General features: G+C 33.7%; 1 protein-coding gene across 2 annotated transcripts in view; it reads left to right on the top strand.

The window, feature by feature from the left end:
* Positions 1–20010, top strand: part of LOC149084924 (uncharacterized) — a 31122-nt gene extending 11112 nt beyond the window's left edge. For both annotated transcript variants that reach the window (XM_089232662.1, XM_089232664.1), the window contains 4 exons: positions 5554–5782; positions 7856–7936; positions 14835–14910; positions 19016–20010. In XM_089232662.1, coding sequence (XP_089088788.1) covers positions 5554–5782; positions 7856–7936; positions 14835–14910; positions 19016–19077 — 448 coding nt within the window. In that variant the 3' untranslated portion in view covers positions 19078–20010. The remainder of the gene's footprint in view (positions 1–5553; positions 5783–7855; positions 7937–14834; positions 14911–19015) is intronic.
* The last annotated feature ends 1926 nt before the right edge of the window (positions 20011–21936 follow it).

Raw genomic sequence — 21936 nt, 5'->3', positions numbered from 1 at the left:
TATTGCCTGCTTTCTTTTTTTTTCAAGGACATCGCTCATTCATGCTTCTAGCATAAGGGGGATGACCTAGTTGCAGGTGCCATTTTTTAGTTGCCAGTTTTTTAGTTTTGATGATCCTGACATCCAGGATTTGTCACATCCTGATTATACCCTTGCCTAACTTTGTAAGAACAATGGCTTTTACATACTACTTAGTTCATAGATGTTATAATTAATACCATAGAACATTTACATGCTGTATTATTGCTTGAGGTTATCACACTTCATCTTGAAGCAACATTTCCTATACCAAACTGACACATCAAAAATTTTTAATTTTTTACATTTGTTACCCAAAAATATACAATAACAATTGTTCAGAAATTTGTTCTTATATCAATTTATACTAACAGTAGGATATATATTTTTAAGTTCCATAAATATCTATTCCTCACTTCTTGAATTATTGTTTATTTTATGATTTTCCCCCTTAATGTATGGAAAGCAGTACAGTGCTATTTTGAGCTTCTAACTCATTCCTGGTATTTACTCAAATCATGCAAAACTTGTATTGGGAAACAAATGGCTTCATTTAAAATTATGATCTTTTTAATTTCTTGCACATTCCCACAATATTTTTACTTATAAAAGATTAGCATGGCACAACATAGTGTACGAGTTTGCACAGTAAAACTAATCTTTCTTACAAGTCAGATACTGTACACAGTACAGTGTAACAATTAGTGTCAGTTTCAAAGTGAGTGTACTTCATCACAGGTTATGGTAAATGAAAAATTTTCTGATTGGACAGGTGTCTAAAGTGGAGTTCCTCAAGGAAGTATACCATACCCATACTATAGTATACTATGCCCATGCCTTTTTCACTTTTTATCGATAAATTTGATCAGGGTATCGATGGGATTGCTCGCAAATTCGCAGATGATGTGAAGCTAATGGGGTTAGTCAGGAATCCAAGTGATAGGGAAATGCTTCAGACAAACTCTAGAATTTACATTGAAGCATGGGCTAATGGAATGAGCATGATATTCAGTGTAGATAAGTGCATGGTGACTCATTTTGGTTCAAACAATCCGTGTTTCCCTTACGAATTGAATGGTGTCACAATCCCAGATGGGTCGCTGATTTAGGAGTTCTTATTGACGGCTTTCAGGTTTTCTGAACAGTGTTCAGCGGTGGTCAGAAAAGCGAAGAGAATGCTTGGTTTCATTTTCAAAAAGGTCTCTTCGCATTCTCCTAAAGTCATTTTTCTGCTTTTTGAGGCTTAGTTTGTCTTGGACTGGAAGTATGTTGTAAGGTTTTGGAACCCATTTGCTCACCAATAAGGTGTTAAGCGAGATGACTCGCTCCGATGGATATATTTCACAATAAGATTCTCATTTCTTTTTCTTTTTGTATCCTGTGTATATAATATGGCAAGTGTAAGATAACAGATGAGATGGCAGGGGGGGGGGCCTCAATTGCTTTTAAAACATACCTCCATCCTAATATGTGTACATTCATCTTAATTAAACCCCGAAACTTCTCCAACTCCTAATCCCATCTCGTCTGTAATCACCACAAAATTTGTTAATCGCGACAGTACTCAATTGTCCGGGGAAAATATGTTGTATAAGTTTGTATGTTTTTCTTTTTTTTTGACATAAAATAAAGTGTTCCAGACTCTGCCACGAAGCTGGACTGGAAGAGATCTCAGCAACAGGATAAGTCCAGTGGCAAAGTTCTGGCGTTCATTCATGTAAGGTTTTGGAGAACATACCTATAGAGGGACAGACTTGGTTGAAAGGGTGCAGAGAAGAGCTACGTGTGTCCTTGTTAGCACATGAGACTTGAATTATGAAGAAAGACTTGATTTCTAGAATACGTTTACATTCGAGAAACGCAGGTGTCAGGGGGATATAATCAAGGTGTTTAAAATTTTCAATGAAATGGATCATGAGTTATTAATATACTGTCAATCAACTGTTTTGACGAGGGGGACACCAGTATCATTTAGTAAGGGACAGTTCCAGGTAGTGGTGTCACAGTGAGTTTTTCTAATAGAGTTTGTCAATAAATGGAATAGTTTATCTCCGGGGGTCATGAATTCTAACACAATTGACATGTTTAAAAAGAAGTATGATAAACATAGTGGTATAAATCGAGAAGCTATCCATACTTAAATAAGACAACCATAATCTTTTCTATGGGCAGTACATTATATATATATTTTTTTTTAGTGATACAGTGGAACCCTGTTATAGTGAATGGTCTGAGGACCCAATAAAATATTCACCATGACCCAAGGTTAACTATATCCAAATTTTCTGAAACATTGATATTTATTAGTATTTGGTGGTTTTGTTGGAAACATTCACTGCTGTAACACAATCTACTAATAAATTACTAATCACTTAAATAGACAATTAATATTAATCAAATATTTGAAAGGAAGAATTTTGAAGTAGTATTACTTATGTTTATTTTTACATCCCATGGTAAATATTTGTTATTTTAGATTGAATACATTTTGATTTTAAGTAAAGTTCATAAATTTTCTTAACGATTAGGAAAGAGTCCAAAGTTTTTTGTCCACATTTTTCATAGAAAAAAGTATTCAGAATGTTTCACTTTCTTTTTCTGAGGATAAGGAATCTTCTTCGCCTTTGCCTTTTGCTTTACTTTGAGTACGATGTCATCGTTGGTAGGAATATCTGAAGTACACACCTCATTATCACAAGATTTGAAGTGTTCAATTTCATCTCTACACCATACTTTTACAGACATATAGCGATTGGTATGTTTTCATCTTCGTTGTCCACAATACCGTCTCTTCCTTGCCTTGATACATTCTTAGAAAGACCCATATGTCAAAAGCAGCAGCAAATGGTTGCATCTGTTACTTGTCTCCAAGTCTTCTTCAGCATCCAAAAGAAAGATGTTATGCTTGCTATTCATTTCATACGTTTCCGAAATATGCATAACAAACTGCTTCCTGTAGTGAGATTTGAAGTTACGAATAATGCCCTAATCCCTTGAAAAACTGAAAAATATTGCAAAAGAGACATTTCCGTTCATTATAAGCAGACTTTCATTTTCTCAGCAGTTCACTATAAGCATTTAAAATAACTGATTAAATAGGTGTTCAGTTAGGATTACTGAAAAAGTTCACTACAACCAAGAGTTCACTATAGCAAGGTTTGACTGTATATGCTTTCATATTGGATTGCTGTATTTTGGTTATTTGACATCCATATTTTTTTATGGGCATAATTTTTTTAGCCACCTTGATGGGCAATTTGTCTGTTTTAACCTTTGTATTTGTACTTTGTTGTGTCCAAGCTTTTATGAGTTGAACAAATTTTGTTTACTTACAAGTTCAAGTATTTTAGGTAATATTTTTTGTTTGTAACTTATATTACCCAGAAGTTTAGATGCTCCTTATCTTAAATTACCACTATATATATGATTTTGACTTCTTGCTCTTTTTCCTTCTATGCAAAGCAGGTAAAAGCAATTATCTTGATGTATTATTCAACATTTTTACCTTTGAATGTTTTCGTACATTTAGTGGGGGAGAGTAATTTTTAGAATACCTTTGCCAAGTGAACCTTGTGGAGATAGTATGGATGAGATCATAAACAGTTATGTGTACTAGAATTTTTTTTTCATTATGTACATTGTCTGATTAACCACTGTAAATTTTATTCATCAATAATGAAACCTCAAGAAATGGAAGGGGGTTGTTTGTCTTCTTTTTGTAGTTTTTCTACTTGCATCTACACACCATCTATAAATTTTGAAAAAATTATCTTTTATATTTATTTTTATTCTAAACTCGCTCGAAAAAGCTGCAGATGATACGCAGTGATATGTAATCTTCACTAAGAAATTCTGATGTTTTTTTAATATGAATTCATAGATTAGGCTATATGCAGGAAAATACAGTTGCTATTTATGCAGTGTTTCCTTTGGAGTAAATACACTTTGCAATTACATGAATTTTTGTCAGCATTCATATAAAAATGTAAATGCAGATAGCTATCTCTGTTGTGTCACACCTCCTAGTGCTGCCATTGCATCTTGATGCACCTCTTTGGAACTCAGGAAGCATCCCTCTAGCGAAGGGGGTACTTCCAATGTCAGCTTATTTCTCGTTGAGCAAATTGTGTCTCTGAAAAATTGCATTTATAGTCCAACTATGGGAGTATAGTTTAGAATCAGCTTTAAATTTTTCATCACAACTGAGAAACCTTTGGAAAATATAAGAATATAAAATGACTGGTATGACAGAAAGCATCAAAAGTTTATCTGTTTATCTCTAAGTTTCTAATTTTTCTTTTTTCCCTCAATATTTTTCTTTCTTTTCAAAGATTTGATTTGGTAGCTCAAAACAGTTTTCCTCCATTTTTGTATTTACTTATTTTTAGTTTTTTTTATAAAACAAAAGCATTGCTATAAAGAGATGTTTCACACTTTGCCTCACTTATATATATTTGGCAACCAACAGTCTAATGCAGCTGCTTCGTTATTTCCAGTTGAGGTTAATGATTATTTTTATGAAATTTCTTGATTGTTTTAACTTTACCTGTTAATCATAAGATATCTTTTTGATATATTTAAATACTATATCCTTTTGAAAATTCTCAAATGACTAACATGTTCCAAACATTTTGTAACCATTAAGCTATATGTGAAATAATGCTATTTAAATGAGTGAGGTAATTTTTTTGGACCGGAGATGTTTGGATGTCGGTAGTGATGATAGTGATAAAAACGTAGGGAAAAAATCTGACTTGGTGGGCTTTAAATTTTTTGTAAAAAATTTTCAATTTAATAAAAATCCCTGTATCTGTTTATCCTATCAACACTGAAATGCCTGGAGTTGATGATGCACTTTTTGAATGTCTTTTTGAAACTTTTTACCAATAAATATCTAAAATTTTTGAAATGGCACGATAAGAGACCTCTGAAATGTTTGAAAAGTCATAAATTTGCTAGTCCTCAGTAAAAACAATGCCCCGTCACATTTTTAATTTTCAAGAGGCATAAAAAAATGTCACATTGGGCATTCTAGTGTTAAATGTAACAAAAAATCTTTTTTTACTCTAACTTTCTCTGGTTTTTTATTACAGATTCCACTGGAAACCAGAAGCTTGAACTTAAACAAGAATAATTTGATCGAAAACTTAAATTGGGGGAAAAGTCCCATATTAAGAAAAAATTAAACTCTGCAGAAAGTCAAAATTATTAAATGGGAAAACATATTAAGCAAGAACACTTCTCGATTAGGGTTCATTGTGTATCTGAACCAGATATTGGCATGTGTCTCTCACACATAAATTTTGTGAAATTATTTGGATTATAGAAAGCGATTCAACTTGACGCTAATTCAGCACATTTGGAACAAACTTAAATTGTCCTGTATTTCATGTTCAAATGTATCATGATATTGTGCACATAATATATTTGAAATCATAGATATATGTATTGTGTTACAAAAATGAATTAATCTTTGTGATCTGAATTGATTCCTCTTGGATTTATAATGATTTTTGGGTTCTCTTATTTTTCCAGTTTCACTTCGGGGTGCCTAGAATCATACATTAAACTCTTTCGGTATTTGCTTGAAGAGTTCAACCATCCTTTTAAAAACCACCTCATAGACAAAGGACTATCTTTGCCTGAAGATTGTGAAAACACAGAAATGATTTTAGCTCAGTGTTACCGGGCATTTTTGTTCTTAAAATACAACCCAAAGTTATCTGTCAAGCAATTCTTGTCAAAAGGATTTATTGAAAGGAAGGTAAATCTCTCATTCATTTCATTTTTTTTCTTATTTTAGATATGTTGCAGCAGTAAATTATACTACAGACATTGTGTGAATTATTTATGACATGGAGCCAAAAAATATTTTTAACCCTTTCATGTGGTTCATTATACAAGCTGGATTATGTCAGCATTCTATGGAAGATATTTCCATAGAATGCTGACATAATCTGGAGCTTGTGTGCTACTATATGTATCAGAGATAGCAATGTCACTCTATAGCGCATCAAATACCTGGAATTTCGGAAAAAGGACTTGTAAAAATTTGGTTCACGTGTCCTCTGAGATGCGTTCTTTCCTAGTTCCAAAAAGAAAGTGGAGAAAAACCTCCCTAACTTTTTTTCTCTTCCTTTTACCATCTGCACAACTTTGGTGGTTTTACTACTTTGTATACTGTATTGTATTGATATACTCAGGTTGTTAAAGAATAAGATGGATATCTAGTTGCTTCCTTGAATGGGCCCTGAACAGAATTTTCAAATTTCAGAGTTTTTATTCCCTGTGGATTTTCTTCCCTCTGGTTACATACCAGAAATTACGGTACTTTTGCAGTTATCTGCAGCGTTCAAAGATAGCGTCTATATGGCGTAAATTCGCCTTGTTCCTACAGGATTGCGAATGCATATTTTTTGAAAAATCTTAAAAAATTTGGAACGCCTGTTCAAATAGTAAAACATTTTCCGAGAGATTGTTCAGAAAAAAAACAAAACAAATCTGCAAAACTCTACCCTGAATATCCAGTTTTGTCATCTAGCTGCTATGTGGTAGTCACCATTTCCCATCGTGAAAATCATGGGTGTGTACACAGAATCAGCTTTTTTGGAGGGGCACAAAGATTTCTTCCACAGAAATTGTGGGTCACTAGCACTCAAAGAATTTTAAATTAACATATAAAGAATGTATTTTTTTCCAATATTTTAATTTTCTACAAAAATGTTTTAAACTTTTGATCTTGGGGGAGCATGTGCCCTCATACCCCCTCCTAGGTTTTGCCTTAGGGGAAAATCCGGGTTTAAAGCCTGCGATTGCACAGTAATAATCAGCTAAAAATATTATTTTCTAAGGTTTTCAGATTTTGAGTTGGCTATTCCTTTCAAAAAAGCTATGGTTGCTATGACAATCACACAGACCTACAACACAAATATGTGTACATTAAATTTCAAGTACGCGCATTACCAATTTGGGGGATAGAAGCATGGCCACAACTGGGGGGGGGGGGAAGAGCAGGCAAGTCTAGTCTTACAAAAATAAACTAACTCTCAGCAATAAAATAAATTCTTGTGAATGAATTATTCAAACTTGATCTTGCTAATTTATGCTGTATTACGGGGTGACCAAAAACAGCTTTCCTGTGGGCCACATACATCCCGTGAAGTGATTTTGTGTGGCCCCAACAAGGTAAAAGTACAGTGTATTAAATTAAATGATGAAAGTTATTTAAATGAATTTAAATAATGTGTGGCTTATATGGGGCCAAAGTGGCATTTAATTCGTGGTGCGCCTCTCAAGGCTGCAGCTGACTTTGTTTGCCCATGAACAGAAAGAAGTTGGCCATCCCTGCTGTATAATATCTAACTGTCCTTTAATCAAATGATGAATGGAATGGTTCTGGTGAGTTTCTCTCTGAATCAATTGTTCTAATAAAGAACCTGTGATGATAGGCTAACTTTTTATTGAAACAGTCAAAACTCAGCTGATGCACAGTATTAATCTCGTATAAAAGTTTGTATTGCAAGCCAGGGAAATAGGGAATCTTGAATACCCCTTGCATATGTGATAATTGTGGGCTCATTAATCTGTGAAGGGTGATAACTCCTTGAAAAACTGAGAGAATTCGTCAAAAATTATGCCAAAAATGTGTTAAACATCATTTTAAAGCATTGAGGAAAATGAAGTAAGCTTACTGCAAATGTTCAGTAAAATCTGTATAAAACAAAGCATTCAAAAATCAAAAAAATCAAAAACTAATTTATAAACAGTGGGCGTATTATATTTTTGAGTGTATTTCATAAATGATTTTTTTACCCCACCCCCGTTCCCCCATAAATAGGTTTTGATGTCTTCTGATATTGTTAGACTGATTGCTCAACAATGCAAAGATATGGCTCCAAAGTCAAAGCCCAAGAAAACTGTATGTATAAGTTACGATGTTACTTCTAATATATTGCTTACGAATATAATTCACATTGTTATATAAATTGATGTAAAATTACTTGTGTGAAGCCCTGTGTAGTTTGAGATTGCTTTTGCTGTTTTGTTTGAAAATTAATGGTGGTTGAAGTTTTTGATTCTATGTCATTTGGTTTTAGGTCATGATTTATTTACACAAGGTAATTCAAATTGTCTCCAGGATTAACTTTGCAATTGTTGACTTTAGAAGTACGCTTCCGATTGCAAACAGTATTTAAATGACATGCAGTTTCTTAAAATGGCTTTTATTAGGGGGATCATATAAATGAAGAAAAATACTTTTTTTTATACAATTTTGATGTGCCAATTATCAAAATGTAGAACCTGCTCCAAAAAGTCATTTGCAAAAAATTCCATATTTTTAAATGAAATATTTATGAACATATTAAAGGTTGATACTGTGTTTTGGCGAGTTTGTACTGGCTTGAACATCTTAATTTATATGGACTGTGCAAATGGAATAATCTCAACTATTCGTTATGCTATTTAGATTATTTTATTTTGGTATTCAAAAGACAAATGCTTTTACTTGCTGACTGTGCCAGATAAGTCTCATTAGTCCCATCTGGACAAATTATAAAATAATTATTAAACCTTTTGAAGACCAAAAAGAGAAATAAAACACAAGAAAACCATAATGTGATGTAAATGTCTATTCAAAAAGATGCAGTGGAATGTATGAAGCAATGGTGGTTACAACTTAATATTATTTGGTCACGTGAGAAGTGCGGATGAAAAGGTGGTTATGTCCATTGGCATATGCAAAGAGCTTGAGCCAAGATCATAGTGCTATTTTGCTGGGAAAAAAAGTAAAACCCCCCTCACAAGGAAAAAAAATCTGAATCTCCCTCGAGAAAAATTCTGCATATGCCTATGGTTACGTCACTGCCGTAACTACCCATTCCTGTGGAAGAGAATTTGTATTTAGGCCCCATCTAGCATATTCTTGGGCCCAGAATGGCCCTTCAAGCCCCCCCTTCCAAGTGAGCCCTTTGTCAGGCACCTGCCTAGTTATGGCACTGGGTTAAGTTGTGAAACAATGTGACTGAAGAGGCTTTATTATTAAAGTGTGAAACACTAATTTAAATTTTTTTAGTCACAATTAAATTTTTTACAGAATATTCACACTTGGAATATATTTACATTTTCACAAATTTGTGAACCACACCCTCGATTTTTTGGCACTAAATACTCAAAACTTTAAAGTTGAATATCTTTGAATATTCCATTAAAAAATATAGAAAATTTTGGAAATCACTTTTGGAGCAGGCTCTATATTTTCCTAATTGGAAGTTTAGCAGATGGACTATATAAAAAGTAAATTTATTTTTTTATGTACACACACACACACACCCTCCAAAAATTAAAAGATTTCAAGAAAGTGCATGTCATTTGAAACTTTTTTACAATAACTCAAGAAGTATACTTCTAAGGGCATCATTATAAGTCCTGTGGAGACAAAAGTTTGAAACTTCTGGTCTATAAATACAATACAAAATAAGGGCTACATCTGCACCTGTAGGTCTATTGCATTGAGAAAGGGTTGTTAGATTGGGACCAAGATTAACAGAAATATGTGAAAGAAAGCTCTCTTTTTCATCTTTGAAGTGGTTCTGAATGTTTATTATAACAACACATTAATGGATAAGACAATTTTTTGTGTTTACAAAAAATTTAATTCCTGATATCCTGTGGTTGTATAGCAGTGATTTCTAATGTATGACAATTTGATTTTTAGAGGAGGAATGGGAAATTCAAGAATTAACAGTGAATGTTTTGGATTTTTTATGGTTCTATGGAATGAATTCCCTGAATATTCACTGTAGATATTCAGGGTGAAAACTCCAGGTGTCCATTCACCTCAAATAACTTGTGAACCATTGGTTATAGGAACATACTTTCAAATAGAAGAATTTTGAAAAGCATGCCCATTTTAGATATATTAGCAGAAAATTAAATTTGGAAGAAAATTTTTCTTTGATTTCTTATAGATAGAAATTTTTTAGATTTTTCCCGAGCTTTCACGATGTGATATCAATGACTGGTTGCCAACGTCATTGAGGAAAACACTTATAGAGGGGAGCTGTACTTCACAGAATCTAGAGCCCCTCCATATATATGAAGGCGTCTTAGCTGAACCTACCCACTCAGTTGAAGATGTCACTTCCACCGAGTAGCCATCAAGAAATGTCCATAGCCAAAATAATCAAGCATTTAAGCAAACTGGCAACTGACGGCAAGAGAAAAATAGTGATGATGAAACGATTATGATTGTGATGTGGTGTGTATCGATGATGGAGTGGCTGGAAGGGGCAAGTTTAGGTATTGAGACCATACCTTGGAGAAAAATGGGACGCTGGAAAAATTTTAACTAAAGAGTTGATGTGAATATGAAGTGCTTCAAAGAAATCTAGGTGGAGTGGTGAAGAACATTTCTGAATGATTTTGGCAGAGTTAAAATCAAAGTGGTGGTTATTGGTCCAACAATGTTGTGCAATAGAACGTTTTAGCTCTTGATTTTTAATGTAGCGCTTGTGTTCAGCAAGGCAAAACTGCAAAGAACGTTTGGTTTGGCCGATGTATGACAGTCCGCATTGGCAGGAAATACTGTAAATACCCCAATTTTATATATATATATATATATATATATATATATATATATATATATATTGAGGCCTTCATCAACCATCACTGTCATCATTCTTTGATTTACAGAATTTTCAACAAACAGCTCAACCCAAGTCCTGCATAATCTATGAAGAATCCCACAACACATAATCTAATCATTCTACCGTTCTACCCCAAAACGAGCTTTCAAGTTGCTAAAATCCCCTGCAGTGGTCTTCTCACCCATTGACAAAATTCACTCCACTAAATTCAAAGACTCTGAAGGCCTCAATTATTGAGATATTTACAGCATTTCTCCTGACAATGCGGTCTGTCATACATCAGCCAAACCAAATGTTCTTTGATGTTTCCCCTTGCTGAAAACAAGCACTACGTTAAAAATCAAGCTAAAATGTTCTATTGCACAACACACATTGTTGGACCAATAACCACCACTTTGATTTCAACTCCACCGAAATCATTTAGAAATGCTCTTCACCTCTCTACCTAGATTTCTTTGAAGTGCTCCATATTCACATCAACTCTTCTTCGGTTAACAATTTTTCCAGCACCCTATTTTTCTCCAAGGTATGGTCTCAATATCTAAACTTACCCCTTCCAGCCATTCCATCATCGATACACACCGTCTCCCAATCGTAATCGTTTCATCATCATCACCACATGTTGCCACGATTCATGTAGCCATGTGTTTTCATTTTAGCTAGTGACTTGCGCTATAACAGTTTTTTTCACTTTCATTCAATTTCCACTGACAAAAGGGGTATAATACCTTAGAAACAGCTGTCGGTGATAATATATTCAAGATAATCTCAGCATTTCTGAATTCCAAATGTTGGCACATCTGCGTGTAAGTTATTATCATGGCAATAAAATGACATATATATATATATATAACATGCAAAAGTACGCTTGCCGGATTTTTGTGCGAAAATTGCAGGACTTTTGCCTTTTGGTAGGTCTGTGGTAAGCTGTTAAAGTGTTTACATCAGATTGGGATTGTGGGGGGGGGGGGTAACTTGTTGAATGGGATTAGATCATGGTTGAGATATAAAACTGAGCATTCTATTTGCTTTTTCTACCACTGCTGAACAATGTTCAGAAAAACCTAAGCCCCTCATCAGTGAGAATTTCCAAATCGGTCACCTTAGTTGCATCTGGGACAGTGACACCATTCAACTCGTAAGAGAAACGTGGGTTGTTCGAACAAAAATGAGCGACCATGCACTTGTCAATGCTAAACTTCATGCTCCATTCATTTTCTGTTGTTCCAATCCTGTTCAAGTCGGTTTGGAGCAACTCCCTATCGCTTTGATTGCAAACTACCCCCATTAGCTTCACGTCATCTGCAAAATTGGCTAATGGTCCCATTGATACCCTGATCAAGTTTATCAATAAAAAGTGAAAAAAGTATGGGGCTCAGGACACTTCTTTGAGGAACTCCTAGTGACACCTATATCCAATAAGAGAATTCCCCATTCACCATAACCCGTTGGGACTTATCTCTCAACCCCAATTCTATCCAATTCAGCAAGTTGTCCCCAAACCTTATCTCATGTAAACGCTTCAAGAGTTTACCATGTTGAACTCAATCAAATGCCTTCTGGAATCTAAGGTAAACCACATCTACATTTTTGTCCTTACCCAAAGTCTTAGTCACATGATCATAGAAGCAAAGGAGGTTAGTTACACATGACTTTCCCTTCCGGAACCCATGTTGATTATCCGACAATACACTATTTTCGTCTAGCCGCTTCACCAATTGCTTTTTGATAATTTCCAAAATTTTCGAGAGGGAGCTCGTCAAACTCACTGGACGATAATTGGACACAACTTCTCTACTACCCTCTTTAAATATTGAAACAACATTAGCAAGCTTCCAATCCCTTATGACGATACCCTCAGCAACACCACTCCTGTAAATATGCGCGACTGGCCCTAACAATTTATTTGCACATTCCCTGATGACCCTAGGATAGATATCATCTGGTCCTGGCGCTTTCCTCGCACATACATTTTTTAGAAGATTTAGGTTTAGGACCTCCACATCTTCCTCTTGAATATCGTTGAGGATTTTATTACTCCAAGCAACACCCGTACATTAAATAACGTATTCTCTATTGAAAACCAATGCGAAAACATCATTGAAAGCACTACACATACCTACACTGCTCTCTACCCTAGACCCTCCTATCGAGAAGGAGCCAACTGCTCCATTACATCCATTATTGATGTACCTAAAAAAATTATTTTGGGTCAGAGTCAATGTTATCTGACAACCTAGATTCAACTTCCTTTTTACTATTCCTTATCGCTTTCTTCAACGCCCTTCTTTTATCAGTGAACAATGGCATCTCGTCCACTTCGTCTATATTCTCTGAATGCTCTTTTCTTTTCAAGATAAAGGTTACGCATGCTTTACTTGAACCATAAGGGAGCGCTATGTGCAAACATGCTTTTTTCGAACAAAGGGAATAACATCGTGCAAAACAGAAGATAGCTTTGTACAAAATTCTTCCCATTGATTTACCACCCCGACTGATTTCAACCAATCTTTGAAAACTTCTGCTAACCTTTATCTCAAAACATCAAAGTTAGTTCTCCGAAAACAAGGAACCATTGTTTTTTTATCAACCTTGCCCAAAAAAAACTTGCAGAAAAAACTGTTGACATGATGGAAGAAAACTCTTCCCCCACTGAAACATGTTCAACTAGATCCTCAGAACTAAATCCAAAATAGCAGTACCCCTAGTGGCTTCTGATATATGCTGATACAAAAAATTATCGAGCACCAACTTAAAGTTTCTTTCATATTGATCTCTAGCTGAAAGATTCTGTAATCTGTACCCGGGTAATGGAAATTCCCTAGTATTACAGCCCTCTTATGCTTACACATGTAGGAAATTTGGCGATGTAGTTTGGATCCCTATTTGGTGGATTGTAACAAACCCCAACGATAAGTTTATGACGTCTTTTGTTTTCAACCAATATACAGTTTCAATATCACTTCTCTGCACGTTACTCTCTCTAGCCCTCAAACATGAATTTCACATATATCAACACTACACCCCATTTCCTATCCGATCTATTTCTTAAAAAAGTATCGTATCATGAGATGTGTAAGAAAGATTCATACCCCATCGTTTGCCCAAGATTCTGTAATGGCTATAAGATCCAGGTCCTCCATAGCTATCATAGTTTCTAAAAGATCTTTCTTATTACCCAAACTCCTGGCATTTATTACCACATATTTTAATTTGCCCTGTGATTTAGTGTCAATCGAGAAGCTATCCAAGTTTGAGGTGGGTAATTCCCCTTCAATACTGTTATCATTAACTAACCCGCATTCCAGACTATGTGATGGGGGAGTAAAACATCTGACCTAAGCCTATCGTAAACCTCCCTGACACCCCCTAAAGTGTATGTGACCAACATAACTTGTGAAATTGTAATATAAAAAGCACGTGTACACAAAGTAAATGGAAGCCAAATTATTTTTATTTATAAAGTATTGCTTATAAATTGATGTTTCTTGCAAATGGAATTAGGTTTCCTGTGTTTGTATTTACACGTATCTTGGCAACTTTTGATACCGAGTGGGCAGATTTGATTCCATTTAGTGTATTCGTGCCCCTAAATGGTTTTTCCATTTCTGCCATCTTATTATTAATGACATCTGTCGGTATATATGTATGCATTTGATGTTCAGGTTATTTTGGTTCACTTCTTTGAAGAATTCACTTGCATCGGCTATGTGAATTTTACCGTGTAAGACCTTTTTTTCCAAACATGGTGCTTCAGGACTGCCCCAATGCCATCATGAGGACCTTTTCCATGGTAAGATGCACAAAAGTTCCACTCTGACATTGAATTCGAACATGACATTGCAGCCATTGAGTAACTAACGATTCTTGAAATGTGTAGAATGATTAAATAATCATTGTTTCACTGAAGTTGTGTGTGTGTGGCTCTCATATTGTGAACCTTTTTCTTTCAACCCTTTTCTTTGGATAATAAAAGTAATCATTATCGTTGGTTTGCATTTCATTCTTATATAACCCTATTACACCAGCATACCACACTTCCTTCCTTGCTGATGTACATTTCCTAAAATATTCATATAAACAGCAATTATGCTTAACTTTTGTTCATGAGTGTAATACAGCTATGTAGTCATAAATCCTCAACATATAACATTACTGTTTCTGTTCTAGTGTCCTGGCCATTCAGGTCTTACAATGATTTACAAAAATCCACGAAAATTTGAATCAGGGGAGATTAAAAAAGCAGGTGAGATACATTGATGCTTATTTTTCTTTATATTATATGCCAGTTTAGAAAAACCATCTTTTTTTTTTTTTCAAGCAAAATTTGCAGAGCTTATTAATTCTTCATTTATAGAATTCTGTATCGGTATTTTTTGCTAGGCATTTCAGATAAGATGCTTACACACATAGCCTCCGACCCTAAATATTCAACTTTATCTGAATTATGAAAATTTTAAAGGAAAACGTCTATTAAGAAATTTTTATTTGAGCACAGTCAAGTGTTCATATTTGGGACAGTGGCCTTACTTGGGATGATTTGGGACTTTTTGTTTTAAAAGTTGGTAGCCTGACGGTTGTTGTAGGTTGCGTTTAAAATAGGCCATCATGTTTGTTGCTGGGTTAGCATTTCATGATTGTTTCAATATTGCAGAATGCGTTATACGGTTGAGAGAAGACTTTTAATGTGTTTTCATAAAAATCATAAGTTTTTTTAGTGACCTATTAAGGTTTGTACAACAGTTACATTTAGACTTAGGGGATCCTCTGATTTAGGGCAATGTTAGGTAAGGTATTCCCTTATAGAATACAAGTTCAATCCTTCTTTTTTTTTATCACCGTTATTGTTAACTATTGCCCAGCTTGAGTAGAAAAAAATAGTTAGTCTAAACTTTTTGGGACACTCCCAGATTAGGCAGTTGTCTCAAGTTAGAAACTGTATTGTTATGTTTAAAATTTTTACGTGAGGTACATTGTGTATAATCCAATTCCTCAAGGCAAGTTCATATGGGCAGCTGTTCACAATCCATTTTCTGAGAACTTACATGGGTAAAACAAATGTGTTTTCATTTACTGATGTTGATGACATTGATGAAGTTTCAATAAATGCGATGAGAATTGCGAAACCTTGGTGCCTGCCGAGATCGTTACACTTTTGTCCTCTAACTTTTCAAACATTTCAATGTTTTGTTCTTTGTTCATTTGTGTTAGCCAGAATCAATACACATTAACATTTTTCAAGTTTGTTCAAATTTAAGTTTTTTAAGTTCAAGTTTTCCATTTGCTAAGTTCATTTGTTCCTTTTTTGAAGGTGTGCTGCGATGTGATATTTTCTTACCAAGGAACTTACTCTGCGATTTTGTCACAAGGGTTGTGACATTATTTTTGATTTAATAAAATGATTTCTAAATTATTTTCAGATTGGTATTGTCTTACAAGGAAAACGCTCCCAAGCTAAACTCATAGAATTCCACAAAAATTTTACAAGCGTTAGTAGATGGCTCAAAATATGTACTGTGAAAAAAAAAAAGTTGCGGAATTGCATTAGGAGAGGAGTAAATATTAATGTTGAAAATTGGGTCTGGGATGCCAAACCCGTACAGTTAGCATCAGTTGGCGGACTTTATGTTCTTGAAAATTAACGAAAACATCTAATGTGTTTATGCTATCAAAACATGCTTTATACTGTAATTAGAGGCATTAATATTTGAAAAATAGCTTCTTAAAAGGATCATTCAAAACCAGAATATATGCAGATTAGATGCATCAGTACCATCTTGCATAGTTTACAACAGATATAAATGATTACAATTGATTCAGGTCAAATGAAAGGGTTAATTTCTTTATAAATTGAAAGTGCTACAAATATGAGGCTCATTGAAGAAATGCATAAAGCAGAAACATATTTTACACTAGCTACAGCGAACAAAAAAATATTTTGGATGCAGTTTTGTTTTGAGCAATCAAGTGCATTGTTTGCAATAAATATGAAATCATCAGGATTCTTGAAATACCCAAGATGTGTTTCTGTGTACGAGCATGCATGCCATGAATATTTCCACATGTTGACATAGCGTGGTGAAGAAAACTGGTTGTGTACAATGGATTGTACTTTAATTTTTCAAATTCAAAAACATTGAGGTATACTACAATGCAATTCCATGTGAAAGATTTTTCAGCATTAAACAAAACATCTACAAAAACTTATTGCAACTTGCTAATTTATTTCACTTATGTAAAATAAAAGTTTAGGAAATGCACGATTAGATTAGAAATATATATTCAAACTCAATTTCAAACACCTTTGAATGCAAAATACCCAAAAATAACTTTACAACAGATTTAAACTCATTCGAAGGAAAAACAGCCAGTTCATTTAAGAATTTGCCGCTTTTTTCTCAGAATTCTCGCCAAGTAAAGTTGCATTTGGCAAATTAAAAATGTTGATTTGTATTTATTTTTTACAGCTTTTCTCTGTTGCAATTCCTCAGCTACTTTTTTCACAGTACATATTTTGAGCCATCTACTAACGGCTGTAAAATTTTCGTCAAATTCTTTGAGTTTAGCTTGGGAACGTTTCTTTGTTAGGACTTTTTTAAAAAAAGATTTAACCTCTTCTAAGTTAAAACTAAGGCATTTAAACATGAGGCCCAACACACAAAAACTATACTGTCCCAAGTTAGGGTTACCAATGCCTAACTTGGGATAAATGTGCCATTTTATTTTTTTAGGTATTAAATGTACACCTAAAAATGTTAAATTATTGGTACGAAGAGCCTAGACACCCTTCAAAGTGTGGGTTTCTTTTTAAATCTTATTTTTTACCCAGATTTTTTTTGGTGTGTTTCCCTGTGTATTTGGAAACCTACCATGGCTGCCATTTCCAAAGTTTATATTCATGAATTAAACAATTTATTTGGTCAAAATATTCACAAATTGATTGGTTATGTTCATAATAGGTTATGTTCATAATAGGTCGCATGTTACTTTATAGAAAGAAAGTGCACCAAAAATAGTCTTATTTTTTTAGTTCCAGAGTTGCCAACTGTTACAGATTGCCCGTAGTTTCTACAGATGGCCGCAATGTACTGCGGAATGCTACAGAAATCGGTTTAAAAAAATCGGGCCTTTGAGTTTCTTGTGGTGTATTATTTTTATAAAATTGCATCAAGTTTTTGCATGTAAGAATTCGAAAGAAGACAAACTCGGAGCTGATCTGCTTTGTCTGTGCGCGGAAGGCAATCTGTAAAGTGCCACTTAACCTGCCACTTAACTTGATGCCCCAACACACAAAAACCTGTTTTTGGTCAAAACCGTTCCATGCTATGGGCTAAAAACAGGTTTTTGAATGATTCAGCGCTGCAGGTTCGGACCTGGCTTCATTTGCATAGTTCATGGTTGATCTCGTGGAACTTGCGTCGGAAAGAATGTTTTATCATAGGTGCCACAGGATCTCTGATACGAAAAAACAGGGATGGCATTGAGGTCTAGGGTTTCTAGACTCTATATAGGCCCACAAAGGCGTATGCAGGTTAAGATTGCATTGAATATCCATGAATTATTAAGGGGCTTTGCGACCTCGGAAGTTGCTTTGGGAGGAAGGGGAGTCATGTGACCTGAGCCCTCGAGGTTCCAGTGCCACTGAGGGTGCTAGTTTCAATGAACTTTGAATTAAAATTTTTAATAAAATTAAATTTTTGAGTGATTATTTTTTGTTGTACTGTGATTATGTCATCCTAGTGGGTACCCCCCCTTGGCATGGTGGGTACCCTGCCAAGCTTTAAGCTAATGTTGGCATGCCTAGTTTTCATCTTACTTAAATGTTAGCTTATTTTAGTCCAGCATTTTCTTGCAAAATAAAATTGATTTTGCATCCGCCGTGCTACTTTGGAAAGTAAAATTTGTTTCTTAACTTTGTTGTAAATATACAATTTATTACATTTTACCCAGCCTATATTGATAATATTTGTCTTCATACGAGTTTATTTTTTTTTAAGAATATTAAAAAAAACCTATATCAATACCCTTTCATCTTTTAATAAACTGATATGCATTCCTGTTACAAATGAAATTAGTTGAGCTTTTGAGCTAATATGAAATGTATTTTTTAAGATATTGTAATAAAATTATTCATAAATCTGTTGAGAAAATATGAGGTTTTCAGATAAATTGTCATATAGTTGTATGATGTACATACTATGAAATATCTTATTTCATTTGTTACTTAACAAATAATTAAAACAAATATTTACATTTCTGGCATGTTTTTTTTTACAATGATACACATTTTTTTTAATCACAATCCACATATTGTAAAATCATACTTATTTTTATTCTTTAATTTGTGGTAGGATTTGATGTAATTTCTTTGAACAAAAGTATCTCCAAGCTTTCAGAGAGTTTCAGCAGATAAGAAAGCAAGCATTTTCTCAGAAGTCACCCATAATAAACTTTCTCGTGACAAGGAAAATTATTCTGTTGTGGATGGAAAGCTTGAAACTCAGTTTGCATGTTGCAATGAATTGTTCTCAGAAGCAAAAAGTAAAAAAAAAAAAAACGAGTAATAAAATGTTCTTAAATTTTTTCTTTTAATCTTTAGAAGGTTTTGAATCTTTGACAAAATATATGGAAAAATGTGTATGTGTGTATATATATTATATAAAAAATATTTTTAATAGGTTTTTTTCAGAAGAAACAAAATGTTGAAAATTTTAAATGTTTTTGGTATGTAAAATTTTTAAGAGATGACATGTATTTTTAAACTTCAGTAACTTTATGCTGAATATATGTTTGTAACATTTTTTCTTACTATTTCTATTGCATGATTTTTTTTTAGAAAATACTAATTCAGTATGAGAGGGATTCTGGTGTAGAAATTTTATAAAATATTAATGTTGAACTAATGTGAATCTGAAACTTTATGCAGCTGTCTTTTAACTAAGCTACGGGGGACAAGTTTTATAGTGTTTAATTTAGTACTGCTTTTCTTTAGTTGTGCATCAGATAAACAAGTTTTTCAGAAATTTCTAATGACTTGGTACAATATATTATTGATTTTAAAAAATATTGCTCAAACAAAAATGTTTTTAGTGAAATATATAAACTTGGCCAAGTAATTATTTAGTAGTAGTAATGATATTTCATTGTGGTGTCCATGAAAGTATTGATTCAAGTTCCCAATGTATGATTTATTGATATCATGTATATCCAATTTGTATGTATGTATTGGCTCTGTATGTTTACTTATTTGATAAGAGAAAATATTGATAGCAAGAATTAGTGTCTTGAAAATTTCTCTACCTTCTATTCAATTCTTTTATTCTATAAAATTATGTAACTAATATTTCTTACAAAACAAAAATTGTATTGTATACTTTTTGTAATTTTGATTTTTTGAAAAGTCGTGCCTCAAAATTTCTTTGAAATATTCATGTCTATCATTAAGTATTGGGTTGTTTTTGAGTACCCTAAGTCACATTTAGATCTGAGGATCAGTATGGTTATTTGATCAGGAAAATGCGGCTTATTATATATACTTGTTTGTGTACTAATGTCATTCTATTCGAGCTGTGATTGGGGGTGCATCTTGCATATAATGGCATCTCGTCCACATAATGCCTGCCTTTGTTTAATTTGTGGAGGGACAAAACTGTTCAGCTTATAGCAATATTTCTTTGCATTTATTGAAAATGTCCAGTCGGGATCTCGTAAAAGAATGGTCCCACGATGAAATGTGCTGTAAAGCCACACCAAACAATTTTTAGTGAATGCTGAAAGCTGTTTTTCTTTTCTCTGTAATGTGTGATGTCTTGGCTGCCAAAAGTAGACAATTTTGAGTATTGACCGTTACCTCAGAGCCTGATCCCTCTATTTTTAATCTATAAATTTACTACAAAATTAATTTAACTATTTGAAGGATGTTGGTTTTGCTGCGAAACCACTTGTGCAAAAAAAAAAAAAATTCCTCAGCAGGCTGGTGGTTTATGGTTGGTCGATTTAAAAAAAATGCTTTCTAAAAATCCAAGATGGCAGCAAAAAAATTTTTTTTGTAAACTTATATGTGAACAAGCTTTGGCTAAAGGAAGTTAAATTTTGATTTTTCTCATTTAATCTAAAAAGATACGAGCAATAGCCTAGACAAAATTTAAAAATTTTTCCGCTGCACAATATTTGATAAAATCATAACACCAAGAAAAAGTATTGGCGGTATCTATATATTTTTTTAAGGATTTGAGGTGGCTTGAGCTTACTTGCTGCCCCTAATGGAGACCCTGGCCAGGCAGGCTTCAGTGAAGGGGACTCCGAGATAAAACTCTTTAATAAAAATAAGATTTTTAAACTCTTGAATTTAAATAAGATTTTATTTTTCTAGAAGATGGCCACACCTCGTTTACCGTGCGAAATGTACATGACCATACATCCTGCTTTTGAAGTAGCATTTTTTCTGTGTTTTTTGTTCCAGAATTACTTTACTATTCTTAATAATACCAGATAACTTAATCCTTGAAACAGCACTTATTTTTGTGAGCCATCCCAACACCCCCTATAGATAAGAAAGCCTCCACACACTGCTGATGTCACAAGTAGTGATGTAACCAGGTGGAGGCTGAGAAGGAAGACGAAGCAGTGAACGATCAACCATGTTTGCACTTGTATTTTATTTGTTGGTGTTATTGTTTTTAAGTTTGTTAGACGACGTTTTAAAATTTATTTTTGTGTTATATTCGTTTTTAATTTAAATTAATCATGCCTCATGGACATGCCAGAGACAGAGAGACTTCCCTTATTTTAATTTACTGAAAAATAAGATCGATCATCGAAGACTTGCTTCTATAATCAAGGAAGGACATCAGTGTCAAAAGTTTTCGAGTAAGTATTTTTATTGGATTTATTTTTATCATTATCAGTGAAAATTATGACATTTACAATGAATAAAACAAGAATTTATATCTATGTTTTAAGTAGTTGAAATTTGCTGGATTTGATATAATTTGCGGAATAAGCTATTATAGAATTATACAGTATATTTGTGTGTAAATGTTTTTTTTTTTGCCTATATCTATCTGGGGCAACAGTATATTCATGCTGCATAGAATAATTATTTGTTTTAAAATACTGTGAGATCTTGATATAACGATAATCTTTGAACCAAAAAATGTACATATATCGTTGTAGAGGGATTATCATTATACATATTTGTGTGTCAGGCCGGGATTACACTATAAAAGTTTTGTAAAAGTGTTTTTATAAAACTTTTATAGTGTAATCCTGG

Source organism: Pholcus phalangioides, unplaced genomic scaffold (assembly GCF_987345545.1).
Source record: "Pholcus phalangioides strain wild (caught in Gottingen) unplaced genomic scaffold, Ppha-v1.0 ptg000007l_1, whole genome shotgun sequence".
NCBI classification, from domain to species: domain Eukaryota; kingdom Metazoa; phylum Arthropoda; class Arachnida; order Araneae; family Pholcidae; genus Pholcus; species Pholcus phalangioides.
Note: the sequence above shows the minus strand (reverse complement) of the source record. Positions and strands in the feature narration are given on the sequence as shown.